Below are 21,278 nucleotides of genomic sequence, written 5' to 3' on the forward strand. Positions count from 1 at the left end.
GAGAGCCAGAAAGGAAACAAGCCCTCTCCCCGGGCCGGAGGGCACCTCTGTGGCCCCCCAACATCAGCTGGTGCTGCTGACTAATCAGTAGGAGAGATGAAGGCAGGGGGGCCTCCTGCCACCTGAGGCCTAGCAAGGACTAACCTGGGTCAGCTGTGATCTAGCACTGGGCGTGAACGCCGGGTAGCCAGGCAGCCATGGGGAGGAAGGACCAGGACACCGCAAGCCACAACAGTCCCATTTTCCTACCCTATGGTGCTTACTCACCGCAGATGGCCCAGCTCTGTCCCCCGACGTGGCTCCCTCTGCCTCCAGAGTGAAAACAAGACTGCCCTGGGCCCCGGGAAGCTCCCTCCCCTTTCCACGTCATCACTGCCTCAGCTCCAATGTTCTGCTTTCCAGCCATGCATGTTCTCCCAATCCTTTAAGGCCTCCTCTTCCCAGCTGCCTTCCCTGACTGCCCCAGCTGCAGCCTGTCTCCCCTCGGCAGCTTTCACCACCATGGTCCTTTGGGCTGTGAATCCACAAGCTGTTGAGCCACTGCACACATGTCTCCTTGGAACAACCAGTTAGGAGGCCCCATGCAGGCCGGCACCTCTCCTCCGTCCTGGTCCATAGGGTTCTCTGGGGAGAAGATGGATGAGGCGTTTGGGACAGACATAGTCATTCATGTCCATTAACATATACAGCTCCTTGGATGTAGATAAGCTTTGTAAACTGTAAAGTGCAGTGCACAGGAAGGACCTGAGATGACAGGTGGACTGGAGTGAGGTTACCAGAGAGACAGAAGAAGACCAGTGGCTAGGACTGCAAAAACAGGCAGGATTTAGGAATTCTAGGCCAGGGCACCTGCGTGAGCAAAGGCTTGGAGGCAGGACTGGGCTGGAAAGGGGAGGTGGCCTGTCTCATTCTGCAGGAAGTGATGGATCTAGGTTTGGGGGAAAGGCAAGAAGGACTGAGAGAGCTGTGAGGTATGCACCAGAGGTAGGGAGAAAAGGGGCACAAGGCAGGTGCCCCAGACTGGGTGGGAGGTGATAGAGGGAGAGACAGCCTGTCTTGCCAATGGGTTTCAGCCCCAGGCAAGTTCGCTATGGATTCAGTGTGACCAAAGAAATTGACAGTAAAACATTCTTTGGGGTGAAAGGGTTACACCCAACTTTATTTCCAGGTGGCAGGTCAGTAAGTAAAATCCCACTCACTCAGAGCGAGTCTGCGTGCAGCAAGCTGGTCTCTGCCTCTGGGCCCCTCTGTCTGCACAGCCGTCCTCTGGGCCTCTGTCCTCGACGCTGCCACCACTCCAGCCTCTGCCCTGCTTTCCTGCAGCCTTGCAGCCCTGCCACCGTGTTGCGCCCAGAGCACTGGGCGGAGCTCTTTATACAGTCAACAGCCATGTATTGCCCACAGGTGTTCAGTGAGCTAGTCAACCAGGGCCAGGTGAGAATCCTGGCCAAAGGAACTCTCATTTTATCCACACAGCCACTTGGAGGGAAGCTATGAGGCAAAGAATTATGGGAAGGAAACCACACCAGAAGAGGCCAGTCGGCTCTGGCTCTTTCCACAGGTCACCAAGAGCCCTGCAGGCCCCCAAAACACCTCCCAGAGTGAGGAATCTGTCATCAGCCACCTGTCTCCCTCTAAGGGGACCATCATGGTCACTGTCCACGGGGCCTGCAAGGATGGCCCTGAGCCCTGGCCCTATGTCACAGTGTAAGTAGCTGGCTGAGAGTGGGAGCAGGGGGTGGTTTGGGGCTGTGAGCAGAAACAGAGGTGTGGATGTTTGGAACATGAGCACCCAAAGCTTTGGGGCTGGGATTGATACCCAGAGGGCAAGGCCAAGTGTGAATCACACTGGGGCTGTGGGCTTTGCAAATGTCAGGCCCAGCATCTGACCTGCTGTGTGGGAAGCTGCTCACCAGGGCTAAGGAAGGAAGAGCCACTCCTTGATCTCATGGCCAGCGGGGCAGGGCTTGACCAGAACTTGACCTCAGCGGGGCAGGGCCTCTGGATGCAGAGGCCGGGCTGGGCCCAGAGTGGGGGTGGGGGTGGGGGTCACAGGAAGAAGACCTGAGGCCTGCCTGGCCTGGCCTCGGGCTGCGCCACCCCACCATGCCCAGTCCTGGGGTCAGACTCTCACAAACCCCCACCGCTTCTCCGCCCATTCCCATCATGGGGGTTTCCCTGGCTCTGGTCCTTTAATGCACGCCAAGGCTCCCTCCTGCCAACTGCAGTCAGGTACACATTTGTCCAAGCCTGCTACCCAAGCGAGGCGTGCCCTGCCATCTCCACTGCCCTCCCCACGGGCCTCCCACTTCCAGGAGGGGATCAGTGGTGAGTCTCCATCCAGCCAACCTGCAATGTGGGAGATGGGCCTCGGTCTTGATTACAAGTCACTGTGCCGTAACCCTCTCCCACAGGTTTGCCGCCCCTTATCCCCTTCTGTAGACAGTGGGAGCCCCCAGGCCTGCACATAAGCTACCCTACACCTCCTCTCCTCCTCCAGTACTGGCATCATCAGGGCTGACCTACAGGCTTTTGCCCACATTTCCTTTCAGAATGTTCTTGCCGCAGCCCTCCTGCCACACCTCATGAAACCCCACCTCCAAAGCCATGTTCATGGCACCTCCTCCTCCAGGCAGCCCCTGCTCTCTCTCCTCTGGAGCCCCACAGAATGTGGCAACAGTGGTGTGAAATTTTATATATAAAGTTGTGTGCTGCTCCCCTATCCCCCAAATAGGGCTCCCGGGGACAGACCCCAGATCTCCTCCTTTCCCCAGCAATATGCCCGTTAGAAGCCTGAGCACAGACTTAGGGGTCAAGGGGTCCCTGAAGCAAACTCCCAACAGGATGCTACAACCACCGCACCCCCACACAGTGAAAGGAGGGTAGATGCTGTGCGGGACACAACAGGTGAAACGCTTGTTTCAAAAGCCCCATTTCAGCAGCGCAGCGACTCGGCCCTCCCATCCCCCAATCCCATGATGGGTGAAGGACAGGTGGCAGAGAGCGGGCTTGGCAGGGAGCTGCCTTCTCCCCTCGGCTATTTCCATAAACCAATTATCGCCGATCATCTCGGGAGGTTGAGGCCCTGCCTATCACCAATCCAGCCTGGGCGGCAGGAGGGGAGCTGGGCGCCCACGTTGCTCCTCAGCAGTCACCGCGACCAGCGCCATCACCCGGTTGCCTTGGGAACGCGCGGCGGGAGCCAAGCCGGCCGGAGCTTGGGCCAGGGTTGGGGGGTGCGGGGAGCTCATCGCTGCCCCCATCTCCACCCAGTGAGGGGGCAGGGAGCAGAGCCCGGGCGCGCCTACTGCCTGCGTTCCAGGGCTCCGGGGCTGAGCTGCCACCAGCGAGGGGGTGCTAATGAGATGCAAATGCAAGGAGAAGGGAGGGCTTCAGGGAAGGCAGGCCCAGCTGTCAGGACCCGAGAGGGGCTTTCAGTGTGAGCCCCCCAGCCCCACGCAGCAGCCCTAGGACCCTAGAAAGAATATGACACCCCTGTATGTCTGATTCCAAACACACACTAACAAAGTGTGCAATAGGGTGTAAGCAAGTCCATGAAGTTTTCCTTTTTCTTCCAGTAAATATTTCAGTGCTTAAAATATTATATATAAATGTATATTAAATAATACATATATATTCACGTTCTTTCAAAGCCTTTTTCTCATCTCTTTGCTGCATGTGTTTTCCGGTGCCCTCAGCTGGTCTCCTAGCTTAGTTTCCTGCTCAGCCACCACCCACATCATCTCACCTCAGATTGGGGATGGGGTCCTGAGGACTCCTGTCTCTGCCTAGTTCCACCCTCCTTTCTGGGTTTATCACAGCCTGGCAGGCAGGCCCGTGGTGGTGGGGAGTGGGGTGGGTTTGAAGCATGGGCCTGAGAGTGCCCCAAAGCCATTCACTCATTCACCCCGTTAGTGGGGAGCTGAAGAGGATTCCAGCCCAAAGATTCCAGTCCAAAGAGGATTCCAGTCCAAACCCTCTCTAGGTTGGCACATGGCTACTTCATCCCTACGCAGGCTCCCCCTTTGAGCCAATCTAATAATAGGGCTCATCCTCCAGCAGTGACAGTCCCAGACCAACAGGGCCACTTGGCTGTCTTGTGGTTCTGCCCCTTTCCATCTGAGCCATGCCCCTCTTTCCAGTCTGACCCCACTTCATCGTGGAAATAGCTTTCTCTAAAGTCGCTGGTGATTGCCATGCCTGCTCTGTGTCCAGCGGGCATCTCATCCTTCATGACCTCTCGGTGGCATCAGCCACTCGTGACCAAAGGAAAAGAAAAGTCCTTTCTTCTCTTGGCCTCTAAGCTGTGCCTCTCCCTTATTTCCCTCCATGTACACCCCTTTATTTCTCTACCTGGTGTTAAATGTTGGCCTACCCCAGCTTTTGACCCTAGGTCACTCTTCTTTCTCCACATGACCTCAGCCCCCTCCTGACATCACTAATCAGATTCTTTCACTCCCACCCAATCCATTACCAAGTCGTATCCATTTCTACCTCTTGAATTTGCCTGCTTCTCTCCCCCAGATCCACCTTAGGCTGCTGCCGGGTTCTGTTCTTCATACATCTAATCTTGCCCTTCTTCAAACCCAGTTCAAAGGCAGGTCACCATTTGCTACTGTGGCACCATAATACCAAAGAAGCCCATGCTTGGAACCCTCCAGTGCCTTCTCGCTGCTCCCAGGGTGCAGAGGATTCCAGGCCCAGCATGGTTGGGCCTTTGCCAAGCCCTCCATTCTCTGAGCAGAACCTGTTCCCTCCCACCCCAGGCCTTTGCACACTCCCTGCCCCAGAATACGCTCCCTTCACCTCCCCTCTTTGGATCCCAGCCAAGTCATCACCTCCTCAAGGAAGTCTTCCCTGACCTCCCAAATCAGGTCAAATCCTCCCCCATTACATGCTCCCGTGGGACTATGTGCTTCCCCAGTGTGGCAGCTGCAGGTTCACTGGCATGTGTGCTTTTATCCGAGTATTGGCTCACTCTTCTTTGGCGCCTCCCCCGTGGTGCCCCACTAGCTCCAAGAGCAACTACTAGGTCTGTTTTGCTCACCATTCTATACTATTCACTGCAGTATCTGGAACATAGGAAGCTGTCAATAAATAATTATTGAATGGATGAACAAACAGATGAGTGAATGAATCTGGCTGTTTCTAACTTTCTCTGAGACTCTGGGGAATTTACTTCACCTGGTATTCTCAATGTCTGAATACCTCACCTGGGAACCTAGGCAGACACTGCCATGTCTAAAGCATGACTTGGGGTGGGGGAGTATCCTTAGCAAGCTCACAATGGGCACGTGAGTCCTTTCAGAAGACAGTACAGGGCAGTGGAGAGAAGCTAGAATGGAATTAGGAAAACCCAGTCTGGCCCATTGCCCCTGACTCACTGCGTGACCTCAGGCCAGTCTCTGCCCTTCTCTGAGTCTTGGTTTTCCTGTGGCCAGGATGTAAGTTTTGGCCTCCATGCGGCTGTTGCAGACTTGCCAGGCTGGTTTGCACTCTGGCCTGGGAGACAGTCTCAGTTCTCTAGAGGCCACAGAGCCCCAGCTGTACTTCCAAAGACAGATTCCACACCCAGATCTGCTGGGCCAGTGTGCAGGCCCAGGGTCTCCCCTGACTCAAGATCCTGAGGCCTGAGCAATGCCTAGCACCTGCCTCCCAGCCTGGCACAGAGAGACCTGCCAGTCAGAGCACAGCAGGGACCAGGAAGGCAGTGGGCTTGACAGGTGGAGGGTGCCCCAGCAGGCAGTGTGGAGAAGGGGCCAGCCAGGAGACATCCTGTGGGGTTCCGACCCTTGGCCAAAGGATGGGTGGCTGGGATGTTAGTTGGCAGCTGCTCCTCTGTCCGCCTAGCCCAGAGCTAATGAACAGGGACAGAGCCAGTTCTGGGAGGGGAAGGGCTGCTTCCTCTGTGCGCATGAGGCAGGCTTGGCCCGGGCCCAGGCGGGAGGGGCAGAACACAGAGTGGGACCAGCTGCACATACTCAGAGGATCTTTGGTTTTCTGGGATAAGCCTGAGAACCCTGGTCCTGAATCCAGACTGAGACTGACCCTGGTCACACACCGAGCCCTGACCCTAGTCACAGACTGAGCCCTGGTCACACACTTAGTCCTGACCCTGTCCCAAGACTGAACCCTGACCTGGTGACTAACTGAAGAAAGTATTGAAAGTAAGACAATATTCTTAAGTCCTGGTAAGAGAGGAAGGTTGAAGAAGGTTATATTTATCCAGGGGTCTACCATGAACCTGGCAAATATGCTGGGAGTGTGTGCGTGCACGTGTGTGCATGTACATTTCATATCATCTCATCATCACTCGATCCTGTGAGCTAAGTAAAGTACTATCCTCATTTTACACACAAGGTTACAGAGGCTCAGAGCATTTCTGTGACTTGCCCAAAGTGACAGAACTAGTAAGTACCCAATCCAGGGTCCGGGATTCCAAAATCTGAGAGTTCTGTCCACCTCAGTCTCTGCCTTGATGTTCATGCAGTGTTGTCCCTCTTAGATGGGGACTGTTGGCATCAAGGTCCTAACTCAGACTTCCAGAGAAGATCCGGGGACCAGTCTGAAGGCCCCTCCAGGGATCTGGACCTCCTATACCTTCTCCTGTCTGGCTGTGGGCCTTGGCCAAGGGCCCCAGAGAGCAGGGATTTAGGCGGAGTGGGTGGAGGCCCCATATGACTCACAGGTGACCTGTGAGCTTGTCTCAGCATTCAGAGGATTAGACTCAGCAAAAATAACAGTAATGCTCACAATGACAGTGATCATGGGCCAGTACCAGGAATAAAGCAATTCCCGTTTGCTGGTGATGGATGGCCCACGCTGAGCTCACGGTGAGCTCACTCTCCACATGCTCCTTCTCTAATAGAGCAGCCATGGGAGGCAGGTTGCTTTAGCCCCATGTGATAGCCAAGGAAGCCAAGGCCCAGGACAGTGAAGGGCCTTGTCTGTGGTCAGTCACATGGCTGGCCTCTGGAAGTGGAGCAGCTGAACATGAGTGTCCCTATCTGGCCACTGGCAACTGGCTTTGGCTGAGGACAGGGTGCCTTCCCCCCTAGCAGGATGCCAGATGGGAAAAGGCACAAGGTTGGGGAGAAGGCCCTGGGCAGGGCCTGGAAATGTCAGGTCTTATCTCCCTTGCTGGGCCCCCAGCCTGCAGCGTGGTCTGACCTTCCCACACCTGGCTTCAAATGATGTCAGTTCCTCGAGGCTTAGAGCCTCAGAATTCTTGTTCTGTGAGAATAGCCCTTATCCCAGAGCTGTAAACACAGCTGGCATCAGCGGTTAGAAGGAGGGTTGGCCTGAGACCTCCAGCCAAACTGAAGTCTCAGGATTCTTTCCAGATCACTGCAGCCCAGGGCCCCTGAGGTCTTCTTGTTTCTGGAACACCTGATCAGACCTGAAAAACATGAACTCTCCCCCAGGGGCACTGGAATCCAGGCGGAACAAGCCAAGAAGGAAATGCCTACCAAGAGAAGCACATGTTAAATGGGGAGATTTCAGACAATGAGGCAGCCCAGCTGGGGGCCTTCCTGGTGTCTTCATGGCATTATGCACAGGCTGTCTCATCTGCTTATTTCTGAGTGTGGGCAAAGCTGCTGACAGGCTCCACCTTCCTCCCTGGACATCGTAAGTCACCAGGAGGCTTGATCCTCCCTCCAGGCCCTGTCTGGCTTCTCTCACCCCTAGCCTGGCCCCCACAGACTTCAGGATCAGATGCTGCATGGTCTAACATTGATCAAAGAGTAAGGGAGGCCACTGGGCAGGGAGCTGCAGCTTGGGGTCCAATTCATTTCTCTTGACCTCGTGCTGTCCACAGTTCTGTCATTTCCCATCCCTACACTCACAGTGAGCTGCCATCAGAAGGAATGGCACCAGAGATGGCAAAGTCAATGCTTTCAGGGCCCAAGCCAGTTATGGAAATGCTTAAGTCCGCTGTATGTGATGCAATAGAGAGTAGTAGCAACTGTGGCAAACTCCAGAGCACGTGGCTCACCTAGAGGAGTGGCCCCAGCCACCACCCCCACCCCCGATTTCTTCCATGGAGGAATGCAGGAGGGGGTTTCAGTCTTTTAAGAAAATCCAGAAATCTAGATTGTTGTGTGAAATCAGCCAGTTTTTACAGGTGGACCGAACACCTCTGCTCAGTTGGATCTCTGCGCCTCGTGTCATTGTTGTGCCCTCCTGAACCCTCGGCCCACTCAGACTCAAGCCCCGCATCCAGCCTCACTGACCATCCTCTTCTCCGGGGGCCAGGGTCCTCCCTATGAGCACGCATCCTCCATCCATCTGAGAGGCATCCCCGCTTCTCGAAGCCCCCTCCCTCTCCTTCCCTTCTGTAGGGAAAACCCTCCTACCCATGCCCTCTTCTCTCTCTGCGGGGCCCTTTGTCCTGTAACTTGTAACGGTCTTTGGCACCTCCCCTGCATCCCTTCTCTCCCTCCCAGACACTCCCGGACCATGCCCTCCCCTCCACCCAGAAGGCTCCAGAACGTCAGGATCCAGCTCGGGCCTCTCTCCTGAGCTCCAGCCCTTTGGACCCACCTGTCAGAGTACACTCCACCTTAGACTCGGGCTTTCTTGTCCTCTCCTTCTCTGGGGCTCACCGTCTACCCAGAAACCTGTGAGACACGGGGAGCCAGAACTCAGGAGGAGCTGAACTCACCACCCAGTCAGGAGGCAGTGGAGTCGGGATTAAAGCCCACACCGCACGAGCCTGAGCCCTGACCCTGCCTCTCTGGCCTTCAGCTTGACTGGCCGGGGGATGCTCAGGAGGCTGTGGGGTTTCATCCCTGGGGAGGGCAGGCCTCCCCCTCCCCCGCTCCCAAACAAAGGTGGAGACAGTGGAGTTCCTGTCCCTGAGTAAGGGGAGGAGCTGGTGGTCCTGACCCTCTCCCTCGTCGCTCAATGTCTGACTCCCAGGCAACTCAGGGGGTCCTGGGAGAAGACGGGCTGTGCGCCTGCTGGGGTGCTGGGGGTGTTGGAGCAGAGCCCACCCGCCAGCCTTGACGGTGGCTAGGGGCACTTGGGATGGTCAGCACCGCCAGGAGAGTCAGACCATGAGGGGCTTCTGAGAACGGCGGGCCCGTTTCAGATGAAGTGTGGGTGGGCATGGGGGGAAGTAGCATTCTTGTTTTACAGAAAGATTTTTTCCTTTACCAGAAGGTTCATCTCAGAGTTCTTCAGAATGTGATTTCTAGAGCAGGCCCACTCCCGACGGGACAGTGCTGGGGAGGAGCCACACCTGTGTGCATGGGCGCCGGCCAGCCTCCAGCACCCCAGAGTCACGTGTTCTGTACGGTGAGGCCCACCTGCAGTGGCACAGCACCCCTGGTAATTAGTGATGCTTCATTAGAGTCCAATTAATAAATGAAACCGAGGATGAGAGCCATCGCTTTGCTGAGAATAACAGCCCTGCTCATGCCTTATGTGGCCGCCTCCCAAGAGCTCAACACCTGCAAGGACCAGCTGCCCTGGGGGCTAGGGAAGGGACAGGCAAGGGGTCGCAGGGGGCATTGCTGATAGGCTGTTGTCTGGTGAAGTGGCAGACGGGAGAAAGGGGAGTTTCAGATCAGACACTCACTCCCTCAGCTCTCAGCTCTGCCTTCGACCTTCTTTGCCCAATAATCCCAGGGAAGCTTGGCCAGGGCCAGAGGTATGAGGACCAGGGCTTTTCTCACGTGGGCCTGGAGAGAAGGCTGAGGTCAGGGAGGACCACAAGCCTTGCCCTCTTCTCTAACTACCTCAACCCATGCTCCCAACCCACCAACCCTGAATCAGCCAGCCCCTCCCCAGACCTGCCCATAAGACAGCTCATGGCCCCTCTGGGCCTCAGATTCTATCCCCCTGATTGGGAGGGTCCCCTTCCATATTCAGGAAACTTTCCCTCCCCCCATACAACCCAGACAGGGTCAGAAGCCTAAGAATCCAGACATTGACCAACCCATTCAGATGACCATCTCTGCAGAGGCCAACTCTCCCATCCTGTCACTATTGCACACGGCTGGGCTCCTGGGTCAGGGAAAGGTCATTGGGTTTTTCTGTGACTTCCAGGGGTAGAGATAGGCTGTAACCTGGGAGTTTGGCTGCCTGTGAGACTTCTGGAGGGTGGGGAAGGCCGGCTCAGAGGCAGGTACAGAGCGTTCAGGTAGAGGGGAATTACCCTGCCTTCTCAGGACAGAATGAGGCCCCATCATGACACACCTAGCATCTGGCCTGAAAGAATCTTGCTCTGAACCTGTTTTCCTACCTCCTAGGTTTCCCAGGTAAATGAGCAACAAGGCTGTGGGGGACGAGGTCAAAAAGTCACAAGACCTCTTGTTCTAGCGGCCATCCACCTAAGCATCCTGCTGTTCGTCCGTCCTGCTCTGTCTGCCCAGCCACCACCTTCCCCAGGGCTTCTGAGAACATCCCTCTGGTCTTTTAGGATTTAGGGCCTGTCTAAACAGGAACCCAGCAGTCAGAGAAGACCTGAGTTGGGGTCCTCCCCTCTCCCCCGATCTCCTGGGGGCTGTCCTGGGCTGGCACTGAGAACAAGCCAGGTGGCCTGCAGCCTTGTCTTTCAAAGCCCTGCCCAGGAGGAGGCCAGACCTTGACAGTTGTTCATGCTGTGATCTGGGAGTTGTGTGGGAGACGCAAGGACAGGCAGGGCAGGTGCAGGAGCTGGACTTAGAGATCTTGGGGACAGCTTGGAGGCTGGCAGGCTGGTGGGGTAATGCAGAACTGTGTGGGCATGGGTATATGGGAGCCAGAGGAGAAGGGCTGGTCGGGGAGACTTGAGGCGGGGACAGTGGCACACACAGGCTCCACTCCTAGAGATGTGTGCCCCAGAGGACTTTTCAGGGGACAGGTGGGGGGAAGAGAGGTGGCAGCATGGGCTTGCCCAGCTGTCAGGGCCTGTGCTTGGCCACTGCTTGCCTCCGCCCACAGCTGCAGCCCCTGGCAACCAGACTCCGCACTTCCTTCCCTTGTTACAGCCTCACAGAAGGGAAGCAAAGTCCTTCTTCCCTCCCGCTCACAGCTGTGCCTGGGCCTGACGCCCACCCCATTGGTAACCCCAGGGCCTCCTAGCTGGAGTCTGTCAAACACACACTCCAGCACAGTGGGTGGTGGGCTGGCTTGAGGGCCCCATACGTCTCCTGGCAGCTTGGGACCCAGGACTGCTGCACGGGGCCTCTGATCCCAACCCCGCTTCCCTCCTGGTGGGCTGCCCTCCCGGCGTGGCTAGATTAAGTCTGAGCCCCTGAACAGAAGGCAGCACCTGGCAGCCCCCCCACCGCAGGCCCGGGCTTTAGGGCCAGGCCCGGGCTTTAGGGCCAGGGTGGGAGGAGCCCAGTCTTGCAGATGGGGTATGGGAGGCAGGTCCTGGACAGCATCCTCTAGCGTCCCTCCTGCTCTGAGATGCCCGAGGCTTTCATCAGGGGCCTGGGGGCCTATAGTTCAGGCTCCATGGGCTCAACTGGGGCACGGAATGGGGGCTGGGAGCAGGGAGAGAGCTGGTCCCCTTCTCCGATTCTGTGACAAATCAGAGGCCCCTCTAGAGCTCCTGTTTCTAGAATAGCATCAAGGCCCAGAGGAGTCAGCTGTGCCAGGAAAAACCATTACTCTGACAGCCCCCCTCCACCTGCTAAAAGCCTCCCTCCTTCCCCTGGGGCCTCACCCCTGCAGAGTTATTTCACCTCTTTGGAGTGTGCTGAGGGAAGGCAAGACAGGGAGAGAGAGAGAGAGAGAGAGAGAGAGAGAGAGAGAGAGAGATGCTTGCTTAACTCTTTCCATGCCTGCGTGGTGAAGTCAGCACCAGCAGGCTCCCTGGGCCATCTCTTTCCACCTGGACTTCCTCCTAGCAGATGCCCAGGAGCTGGCAGAGAGCAAGGTAGGAGACACAGGGCTGAAGACACCAGGAGGAGACAAAACAGGCTGTCACTACCCTGCTTGTGACTTCAGTCCCCTCTTCACCCTTGCTCTCTGTGCACGGGGAAGTCCCCAGGGATACAAAATACCAGGGACTGCGCAGGAGTAGCTTTGATGTCTGAGGTTTAGAGGGACTGACTTCGTCCTTGTGCCCCTCCCTGAACACTCCCCAGTTAGCGCCCCCACCCTTGTGCTGCCCTTTGTGCCCCGTTCCCATTCCCCAGGGAGGGGGTTGCGGCGGGGGCGGGGGGGGGGGGGGGGGGGGGCGGCAAACAGCAGGCAGGAGGCTGCTGAGGGCTCAGACCTCCGCCTTTGCAGGGGCAGCTGTGGGAGGGACAGCCAGGGCCAGAGTGGCCAGGAGAGGGGCCCAGTGGCACCCCTCAGTCAGCAGAAGTCACTGGGTGGGGGAAGGGCCCCACCACCTGCCAGCCTCCATGCCTTCCCCGCTCCAGCCTCAGCCTCCCACACAGTGCTGGGCCGCCCGTTGTAGGTGTGGGGAGGCACTGTGTCTGGAGGCACCGAGGCTGGGAGGGGCTTCTCTGCTCATGGAGCCCATGGGTCCCAACCCTCCCTCAGTGCCTCGGTTTCCCTGTGCTGCCCTGGTCAGCTTCTGTGAGAAACACCCAAGCTGTTTAATATCACAGATGAGTGACAACATGAACTGGCCTTCCATGTGCCAGGACCTTACCTGTCATTCTTTCCTATCCTTATACTCACCCTCTCAGGGAGGTGCTACTCACAGAGGAGGAACCTAAGGTTCAGAGATGGGGGTGGCCTGGCCAGGGGATAACAGTGGGCTCAAAACCAGCTCTGTGTGGCTCCAGAGACTGTGCTCTTTCCAGGACTCCACACCTTGGTCACAGCAGCCAGAGACCCCCTGTTGTAGACCAAGAGCTGGAGTCAAGATGGGGAGACAGCCAGCCAGGGGAAATTAAAATTATTATTATTATTATTATCACTTGCATGGTACTTAACAATGTGTCAGTACTTTACATATTAATTCTCTTCATGCCCACAATAACCCTGCATTTATCATCCCATTTCACAGATGAAGGAAGTAAAGCACAGCAAGGTTATACACCTTGCCCAAAATCACACAGCTACTAAAGGGTAGAGCCGGGATTCGGAACCCAGGTGTTCTGAGTCCAGGGACCCTGTTGTCACCATCATGTCTCATTGCCTCTCAGCTGAAGGAGAAGGGAGTCCTCACTTGGGCCCCTGGAGCTGGAGGCGGAACTCCCACAAGAATGGATGTGCACAGGGGCAGGGCTGTGACCGTTGGCAAGCAAAGATCCAGGCCACTGTGTCACTCAAGTTCAAGGAACAGGGGGCAGTGAGGCCAGGGGCTCCAAGAGCACTTCCTGGTGGGCCCGGAAGGACCACGGCTGGTGCTGCTAGCACACAGGGTGCACTGGCTCTCAGCCTGTGGGCCCACCTGCCTGCCCCACAGTCCTTTCTTTGGGAGCCTCTGGGGTGGAGCAGCGCTGGTGAGGACCATCTCCACTTCCCACCCCGGGCCCTGGGTGCTCTTTGCGCACAGCGCCTCCCCTTCTGGGTGTGTGCCACAGCTCCCCCTCCTACGGGCTCTCTGGACGACTCCTCACCCATGAGTGCTGCAGTTAATGTAGCAGTGTTTACAGCCCAGTAGAACCTCCTCAACAGAGGAAGCATGAACTCTCTCACCAAACTGTTAGATGGCTCAAGAACTCAGACATTTATCCCAGACACCTGTGGGAGGCCCTGGGAGGCAGAGGACCCAAGCTTCTGGCCCTGCTTCTGTCTTGGACAACCTGGCCCTGCCTGACCCCTCTGCACCCCACCCCCCGCCCTGCCCCGAGCCCAGGGCCCTGCGCACAGTGGTGCTGCAGAAGGCAGTAGCGTGCGTGTGCTCCAGTGAAGAGGTTCAAAGCAGGGAAGCTGGCCCAAGCCTTGGGAATCTGCGCTAGAAATTTGGGGAAATGAAGGTCAAAGGAGGGGCCAACCAGCCACACCCCGTGGCCACCCTGCCCAGGGGTGTCCTCCCACTGAACAGAACCTCAGGAGCAGGGTCAGGATGGGAGCCTATGTGCACAGGTGCCTGCCGGGGAGCCCTGCCCTGGCAAGGGGCAGGCGGGCAGACAGGCATGGCGTCTGCCCCCACCGCCACCCCCACCCGCAGCCTCTGGTGCCGGAGTCCTTGTGAAGGCCTCAGTGGTGACCAGCAAAACAGTGTGGTTCCCAGGGCAGGCAAGACAGCGAGGAAAGAGGCCTGGCGTCCCCTGGGCCTGGGATGACATGAGCATCTCTGCCTGGGAGGGAGCTCTTCATACTCTGCCCACCTCTGCTCAGATTTACGGACAGCGGAGGCTGGGAGGAGAGAGCAGCAGGCAGGACCCCCGCCCTCTGATTCGGCCTGCCCCTTCCTCCCCAGGAGAACCACATCTGAGGAGGCGAAGGACCAGAACTCCAAGGCAGTCACCTCTGTGACCTCAGAGCCCACCAAAGCCCCCATCTGGGGGGGCACAGTCAGAGTGGAGACCCAAGCTGAGATGCGAGGCTGGGAGGTGAGGCGGGGCTGGGCTGGGGCTGGGCTGGGGCTGGCCGGTGAGGGAGGGGTGAAAGGCAGGCTCCCTCTCAGCGCCACTGGAAGCCACCTGAACACCTCCTTGGGCTCTGCGAAAAGCACTTTAAAGGATAAAAATCATAATACTGTCATGCCTCATCTCCCAGCCTGCTCGAAAAATGAGTTGTTCCACATAAATGAATTTTCCAGACAATGAAAGCTTATCTTTTTTTATGACTGTTGTTCCCATTTTCATGGTTGTTATTACCACCGTCTCCCACTGAACCGGCACGTTACGGCTGCCTGGCACATCCCTACGCATCGCTCTTTGGAGTTACACCTCCCAGGAGGACGACACTGCCCCATTGCTAAGATGAGAATGCTGAGGTTCAGGGAACGGAAATAACTGGCGCAAACTCAAGCAGTCAGTAAGTGGAGGACCTGGGATGGGCATTATACTCTCTCACTGTAGCTCCAGTGTTCTAGCGGCTTCCCTAGAATGGCTCCTTATCCCATCTCTTCCTCCCCAGGCAGAGCCCTCTGTCAGACAGCGGCTTCCAAGGGCCTGGGTCCACTGTTATCTGAACTGCCTAATAGTTCTTACCCCTCCACCCTTGGAAGGTTTTTCAGTCCCTGTCTTCTGGTAATTTCTAACACTGCAGGCAATTTTAAGTTTCTCAAGATGGGGCCCATCCTGAGCCCCCAGGTACCGGTGTACACACATATGTGTGCACACGTGGTTTCCGCACTGGGAACTTTCTGATTTCCACTCTTAGGCAATGAACTCAGGCCGGGTACTCTGGAGTGTTGCTCGGCTACTTCCAGGACAGCTGTGGGCACTGGCCTCAGGCACTGTCAGCACAGACCCAGACGTGCCCACGACATCTCTGGTCTTACCTGGGCAGAAGAACCTCAGGCTCCCATCTTGCAGGTGGTCCCTTCCTCAGAGGACAGGCTTTGCTTCTCACCTTGAAATCTCACCAGGGAAACCCCTTGTCCACCTCACAAAGAGCCAAAAGCCAGCTGCTAAAGACAGTGGAAGGGGAGAGAGGAAAAGGGGAAGGAGGAACATCGAAAAAGCGGGGGAAGCTAGTTCTGGGTCAAGCCAGAGAATGTTTTTCTACCTGTTAAAGGGATAGGTGGAGCTGTTGGGATGATGTGAGAAAATGTCAAGAGAGGAGGAAAAATTGACCTCGGATTTCATGCAAACACACACATGCTCTGTGTGTATCTCTTTGTGAATGCCTGCATGCTGGTTCATGTGTGTGTGTGAACATTGTGTGTGTATGAATACATGCTCGTGACTGCCTGTAGACATGCATGTCTGTCTGTCTTGTATGTGTGTGTCTGGCTGCAACAGTGTGTTGTGTGTACCTGGATTTATCTGGGAGGTAGTGTGTGCCTGGCATTGCATGAGTGTGTGTAGTGTGTGTGTATGGTTGGTGGGTGCACACGTGCATGCATCTCCATGGCTGACAGGAAGTTAGGGGTGTGGTGAGTGGACCTGGCCTGGGGTCCTCCCCTGGCTCTACACAACTGCGGTGACTATAGACAAGGGCTTGATGAGTCGGTGGCCTGGACCCATCTGTGCAGCAGAGAGGGAAGCAGGATTCACTGCAGGAGGGCCGGAGGGTGAAGAGGCCCGGGCAGGCAGAGAATATTGGCAGGCGCCTCTTTACAGATTGAAATAGCTGGATGCTTGTTGGAACCTGCTTGGGACTGGTTGCTGTGGTGATGTCTGCGGTGGGCGGTGAGGGAAATGAGGGCCAGGCCAAGAGGTGGGGGAAGGGCGGGAGGTAGCTCAAGGATGTGTTAATGACAAGCAGAGGGGAGCTGCAGACCTGTGTGGAGAAAGCAGGCAGGCGGCAGGAATGCCTGATCCGCCACACAAAGGGAGCTGTGGGAGGCCTGAGGGCCGCAGTGCCCTGAGAGGAAGCTGATGAAGTGTGTTTGTAGCATGGAGACAGGAGCGGTGAGGGCTGGCTGGCCATTCCCCCTCTGCTAGCTGCCCACCCGGAACTCCAGGTTGGGGTCGTGGGGAGCACCACACTCACTCCCTCTTCAGTCTCAGCAAATTCCAACCAGCTCCGGGGACTCAGGGCCCACGGGTGGTGGCCGTGAGGGGTGCAGCCTCCTCAGCCTCTACTGTCGCTTTGGCTGGGGGCACTGGAATGCCCTGGCTGTTTTTCAGTCAGCGCAGGCTGGACAGGTGTGTGGAGCAGCACAGATGGCTGACAAGGAGGAAAAGAGAGACAGCTACAAGGAGCATGTGCTTAGAATTTTATAATTTGAAAAACATATTCCACCCCTACCACAATACTATTAAGAGGGGGCAGGCGTTTTCTTTTTAAAGGTATTAACGTTTTCCAGAGCAGGAACACGGAGTTCAGAAAGGTTAAGTGACTGGCTAAAGGTCACAGAGCAAGTTGGTGTGTTGGAACCAGGACCCAGGTCTGCCGACTTCAAGCCTCGCCTTCCTCTCCTGCAAGGCACGCTCAGACCCTTTAGGCGCCCATTCCCCCTCTCTCCACCGAGCGTGGATCGCACTTGGCCAGCTCCTGAGGGACTCTGGCAAAAAGCTTTTCCTCTTGATGCACCAGGGTAGTTGTGGGGATGAGGAAGGGAAATCAGTAAAGCCGTGTGCTTCCTCCTTCACCCTTTCTGCAAGTGACCCTCCAGGTCCAAGTGACCAGCAGCCCTGGGCTCCCAGCCTGCTGAGCCTGAAGAGCTGGCGGCCGGGGTGTCCTTGTCTCAAGAGGGAGGCAGAGGGCAGGGGGCGACCCTCGAGTCGGGCTCGGGTCCACCGTCTTCCCCACTCTTCTGCTCCCATTCTTCTCTAGAGCTCTTGTCTGTCTCCTCCCCACCCCAGGCTCCCTCATTCCTCCTGTCTTTCCTCCTCCTCCATCTCCTCTTCCTTCCCAAATCACCGACTTCCAGATTGGGAGGGCGCCTCCAGGGCCAGGAAACCCAGCCTCTCACATCAGCCATTCACTAGCTGTGTGATGTTGGTCAAGCTGTATAACTTCTCTGAGCTCCAGAGACCACGTTTTAAAGACAGAGGTGACGATTCCTACTTGAGGGGTTGTGGTGAGGATTTGCTGCATACTGGTTCAGAAACACCCATCCCCGTGCTTGGCACGTAATGGGTGCTCGCTAAGTAGGACCACCCCGATTATTTCCAGGTCATTGGTGTTGTTCTCATAGTTCATCCCAAAGTTCATGCATTTCTATATTAATGTAGTCTCTTGGGAGGAAGTTTTCTAAGTGGTGCATTATTCTTAGTGGTTAGACTAGTTTTCCTTGACTTGGAGTAGACTTTTATTAATATTCGCATCGGAAGTTTCTTGAATAGATCACTTTTCCTTACTGAGACTCAGCTTCCCCACCTGCAGCATGTGGGAGATAAGCCCCCGCCTTCCAGCCTGAGGGGCTGGTGAGAGGGTCTGTGACCAAGGGGAGGGGCCTTATTTCTGGATGGGGGCACTATTTCTTCCTGCCAGTGTGTGTATGCCTGCACGTGTGTGCTCTGCCGTGGCGGGCTGGATTCCGTTCCCCTCTGGCCTGGGAGTTTCTGGACCACAGGAAAGAATTGCATCTTTGGGTCCTAACAGCACCTAGCATGGAGATTCATCCTGTGCAGGGACTCAGACGGTGCTTGTGAAAGTGTGTGCATGTGTGTGCCCCTCACGTGTGCCTGCACATGCAGCCCTCAGTGTGGCCCCTGCTCCCTGCTCTCAGCCATGTCTCACCTCACTCAGAAGGATATTGGCTAGCTAAGCCCTGTCCTGACCCTCTGCGCATTGTTTTTCTCTCCAGATGTGGTCCTCAAGGTGGTGGACAATAAAAAGGAAAAGGAGCCAGTGTCCTACCAAATCCCGGTCAAGTACCTGTGTGTCTTCCACCGCTATCACTTTGAGCTGGCAAAGGTGACTCCAAAGCCTGGGCTCTGAGCCCATGGAGGCCTGGGACAGGTAGGGAGAGAGAGAGGGTGGGCACCACCTTGATGCCCCCAGCTATCCCCTTAGACCAGCTCCGGGCATCCCATACCCACCTCACGGTATGACAAGTCTTAGGCCATGTGGGGCTCAGGAAACACAGTTACTGGCAGGTACATAAGAATGATTTCCAAAGAATTTGGAATTCTCCAAAGTCATCTTCATAAAAGAGCTCAATTAGCATAGGACATTTACACATTAAATGAATACACCAATTAAAGATGTCTTCTGATTTCGTATATGTTCAAAGAGTAGGAATGTATCTTTAAAAATCAAAGAAATACCGTAGTTACAGAGTACCTGCCAAGTGCCAGGTCCTCACACCATGCCCAGTCCTCGGGGTGAATTACATCTTGCACACGCAGGACGGGTCCCAGAAGAATCCTCTCACTCTGGGTCACAGAGCAAGTGGGCAGCAGAGTCACGGGAAGCCCAGGTCCCACAGTCTCCCGGGCCCGTTCTTTCTGTGCTGCCTCCACACGCTGCCTTGGCAGGAGGAAGGCCCAGGAGGTTTGGGGCATGTGGGAGATAAAGTGTTCCCTGGAATGCACCCCTCTAGTGGGCAACTGGGCATGAGCCTGGAGGGGGAGCCTCAGGGTCCCTCAGTCCATGACCTGAGCACTTCAGGCTAAATTCCCTGCCCACCAGCTCTTGGTGGAAGGGAGAATTCATTCTTGCGTTGCTCAAGTACTTATTAAGCACCTACTGTGTGCCAAGCACTGAGCCAGAGATAAACAGAAGCATCACTTTCCCCTCACTCAATGTGTTCCAGACCCTTCTCGTGGCTTAAAGAACAATATGAAGTGAGATTGTCTGGGTTCCTCTCCCAGGTCTGCTGGTTGCTAATTGTATATCCATAGGAAGCCACTTAACCCCCAGGCCTCCATTCCTCATCAGCAAAATTGAGACTCTATACCTCATCACATGGCCTTTTGAAGGCTCAAGTACAATGATGAGTATAAAGCACCTAGTTAGGTGCCTGGCACATAGTAGGTACTCAGTTGGGGTCCATTCCATGCCTCCTTCCCGCCCCCAGGTCCTGGCACTGCCTTCTTTGTTTCTAAGCCACTCTTCAACCATGGCCCTGGGTCTTTACTTTCCCCAGGCCCCAAGGAAAGGCCCAAGACCAGGGCCTCCGGAGGTGCCACCAGTGGCAGGCAGGGAAGGAAAGGCCCAGAGACATTAGCGACTCACCTGAGAGACTCACCCCCTCAGCTGCCATTCTGGGAGCTTCACCCAGGCCTCCTGGCTCCCTGTCCACTGACAAGCCGTGCCTTCTTATCACATCTTTACAAAGAGAGCAGGCAGGCAGTGGTCCTTGTGAGAGCGATAAAGTATTCAAATGGCAAAGGGAAGATTTATTATATTGATGTCCTTGGAAGGGCTCCCAGGGACCATGAGCTTTAATCATCGGCTCGGAGCCCCAGCGGAGCAATGCCAGGTGGCCGTCTGCAGAGGGCTGGAGTTACGGCCAGGGGCTTCCCTTGGTCACCCTCCTTCTTGGGTGTCTTCTTCCCCCACCCTGTCCCCAGCCTACCCAGTCTGGGAGAGCCAAGGAAGCCACTGCCAAGACCCAACTATATGTGACAGTCATTCGGAAGGGCAGCTTCATGCCGGCCGTATGGGCTGCAAGGACACAGCTCTAGAGGTGCTAGACTGGGGCCCTCAGGGATGGGGTGGGGTGGGGGTGGGCCAAGCTTTAAGCAGGCCCCAGGCCCTGCCCTTGGCCGCTACTGACTCTCCTAATGTCCTGGGGCAGATGAGCCTGGGGAAGAAGCCAAAAAGGGAAAAAGCAACTGGGCCTTTAAAAAATAGCTGAAGTCATTTGTGAAGAGCAAACCCTAGGGTGGCAGGGTTGATGGGGCTAGAAATGAGGATTATGATGGAGCCTAACCTTTTCTAGCATGTTCCAAGCCCAAAGCCCTGCCCTAACCTTGCCTTCCCTCCCTCCGCTCCTCACGCATAGTGCAGGGAGGCCAGGAGGCTCCTGTGGACTCTCATGAATGTCACGGGGAACAGAAAAGCCCCCCACCTTGGCCCACCTTCCCCAACTGTTTTGTCTCTTATTCTGTCCCTCCTGGAGTAGTAACGCCTGCCTACAGCCTACACCCCTGAACATTTTAGGGCCTCCCCACCTTCCCTTGAGTCCCATTTCTGAAGAGGTTTGGCCAATCTTCGTATTAGGTTATTTGTTCATTCAACAGCTGTTAACAGTGCCTCTTGCATTATTAGCCAGGCCAGGCCCATGCCCACCTTGGGCCTACCTTCCACACAGCCCCATCCCCCCTTAACCTTCAACCTCTGGGACTCTTAGCAGCCTCTGGTGATGCTCCAGGGAGAGATGGTCCAGGGACCTAGAGTCTCTCCCTCCCCCACCCCCACCCCCGAGCTTTCAGAATGCCCAGGGGCAACAGATTTAAATCCAGACGTGGCCTGAGTACGATCAGGGCGGGAGTTGATCAGGGGAGGCCCACGCTCTGCTTTCCCTGCCCCAACATAGCTGATCTGATCCAACTGTAAGCCTACTAAGGCAAGAAGCGTTCTTTAGCCCCACCTCATGGCTGGGGGCACAGACGCAACTGGAGCCTGGCATGGGAGTCCGGAGTTCCTGACTCATATCCCTGCTTCCACACAGCCACCCTTGGGTACCACTGTGTGTTAGGCCTGCAGGGGCCCTCTGATCCCATCCCCCCCCACTTTCATCATGCCCTTTCCTGAGAACAGCCAGCAGCTCACACACACACACACACACACATACACACACACACACACCAAGGAAGAGTGACAACACTTCAGCCTCGCTGTGCCGGGCCGCACCCCACAGGGAAGGG

General features: G+C 56.1%; 1 protein-coding gene across 1 annotated transcript in view; it reads left to right on the plus strand.

The window, feature by feature from the left end:
• CCDC33 (coiled-coil domain containing 33) overlaps window positions 1-21,278 on the plus strand; it is a 101,084-nt gene that overhangs the window by 23,211 nt on the left and 56,595 nt on the right. The window contains exons 3-4 of the mRNA XM_073241717.1: window positions 14,321-14,493; window positions 18,269-18,378. Of these exons, the coding sequence (XP_073097818.1) occupies window positions 14,321-14,493; window positions 18,269-18,378 (283 nt within the window). The remainder of the gene's footprint in view (window positions 1-14,320; window positions 14,494-18,268; window positions 18,379-21,278) is intronic.

This window comes from Manis javanica, chromosome 8 (assembly GCF_040802235.1).
Source record: "Manis javanica isolate MJ-LG chromosome 8, MJ_LKY, whole genome shotgun sequence".
NCBI lineage: Eukaryota > Metazoa > Chordata > Mammalia > Pholidota > Manidae > Manis > Manis javanica.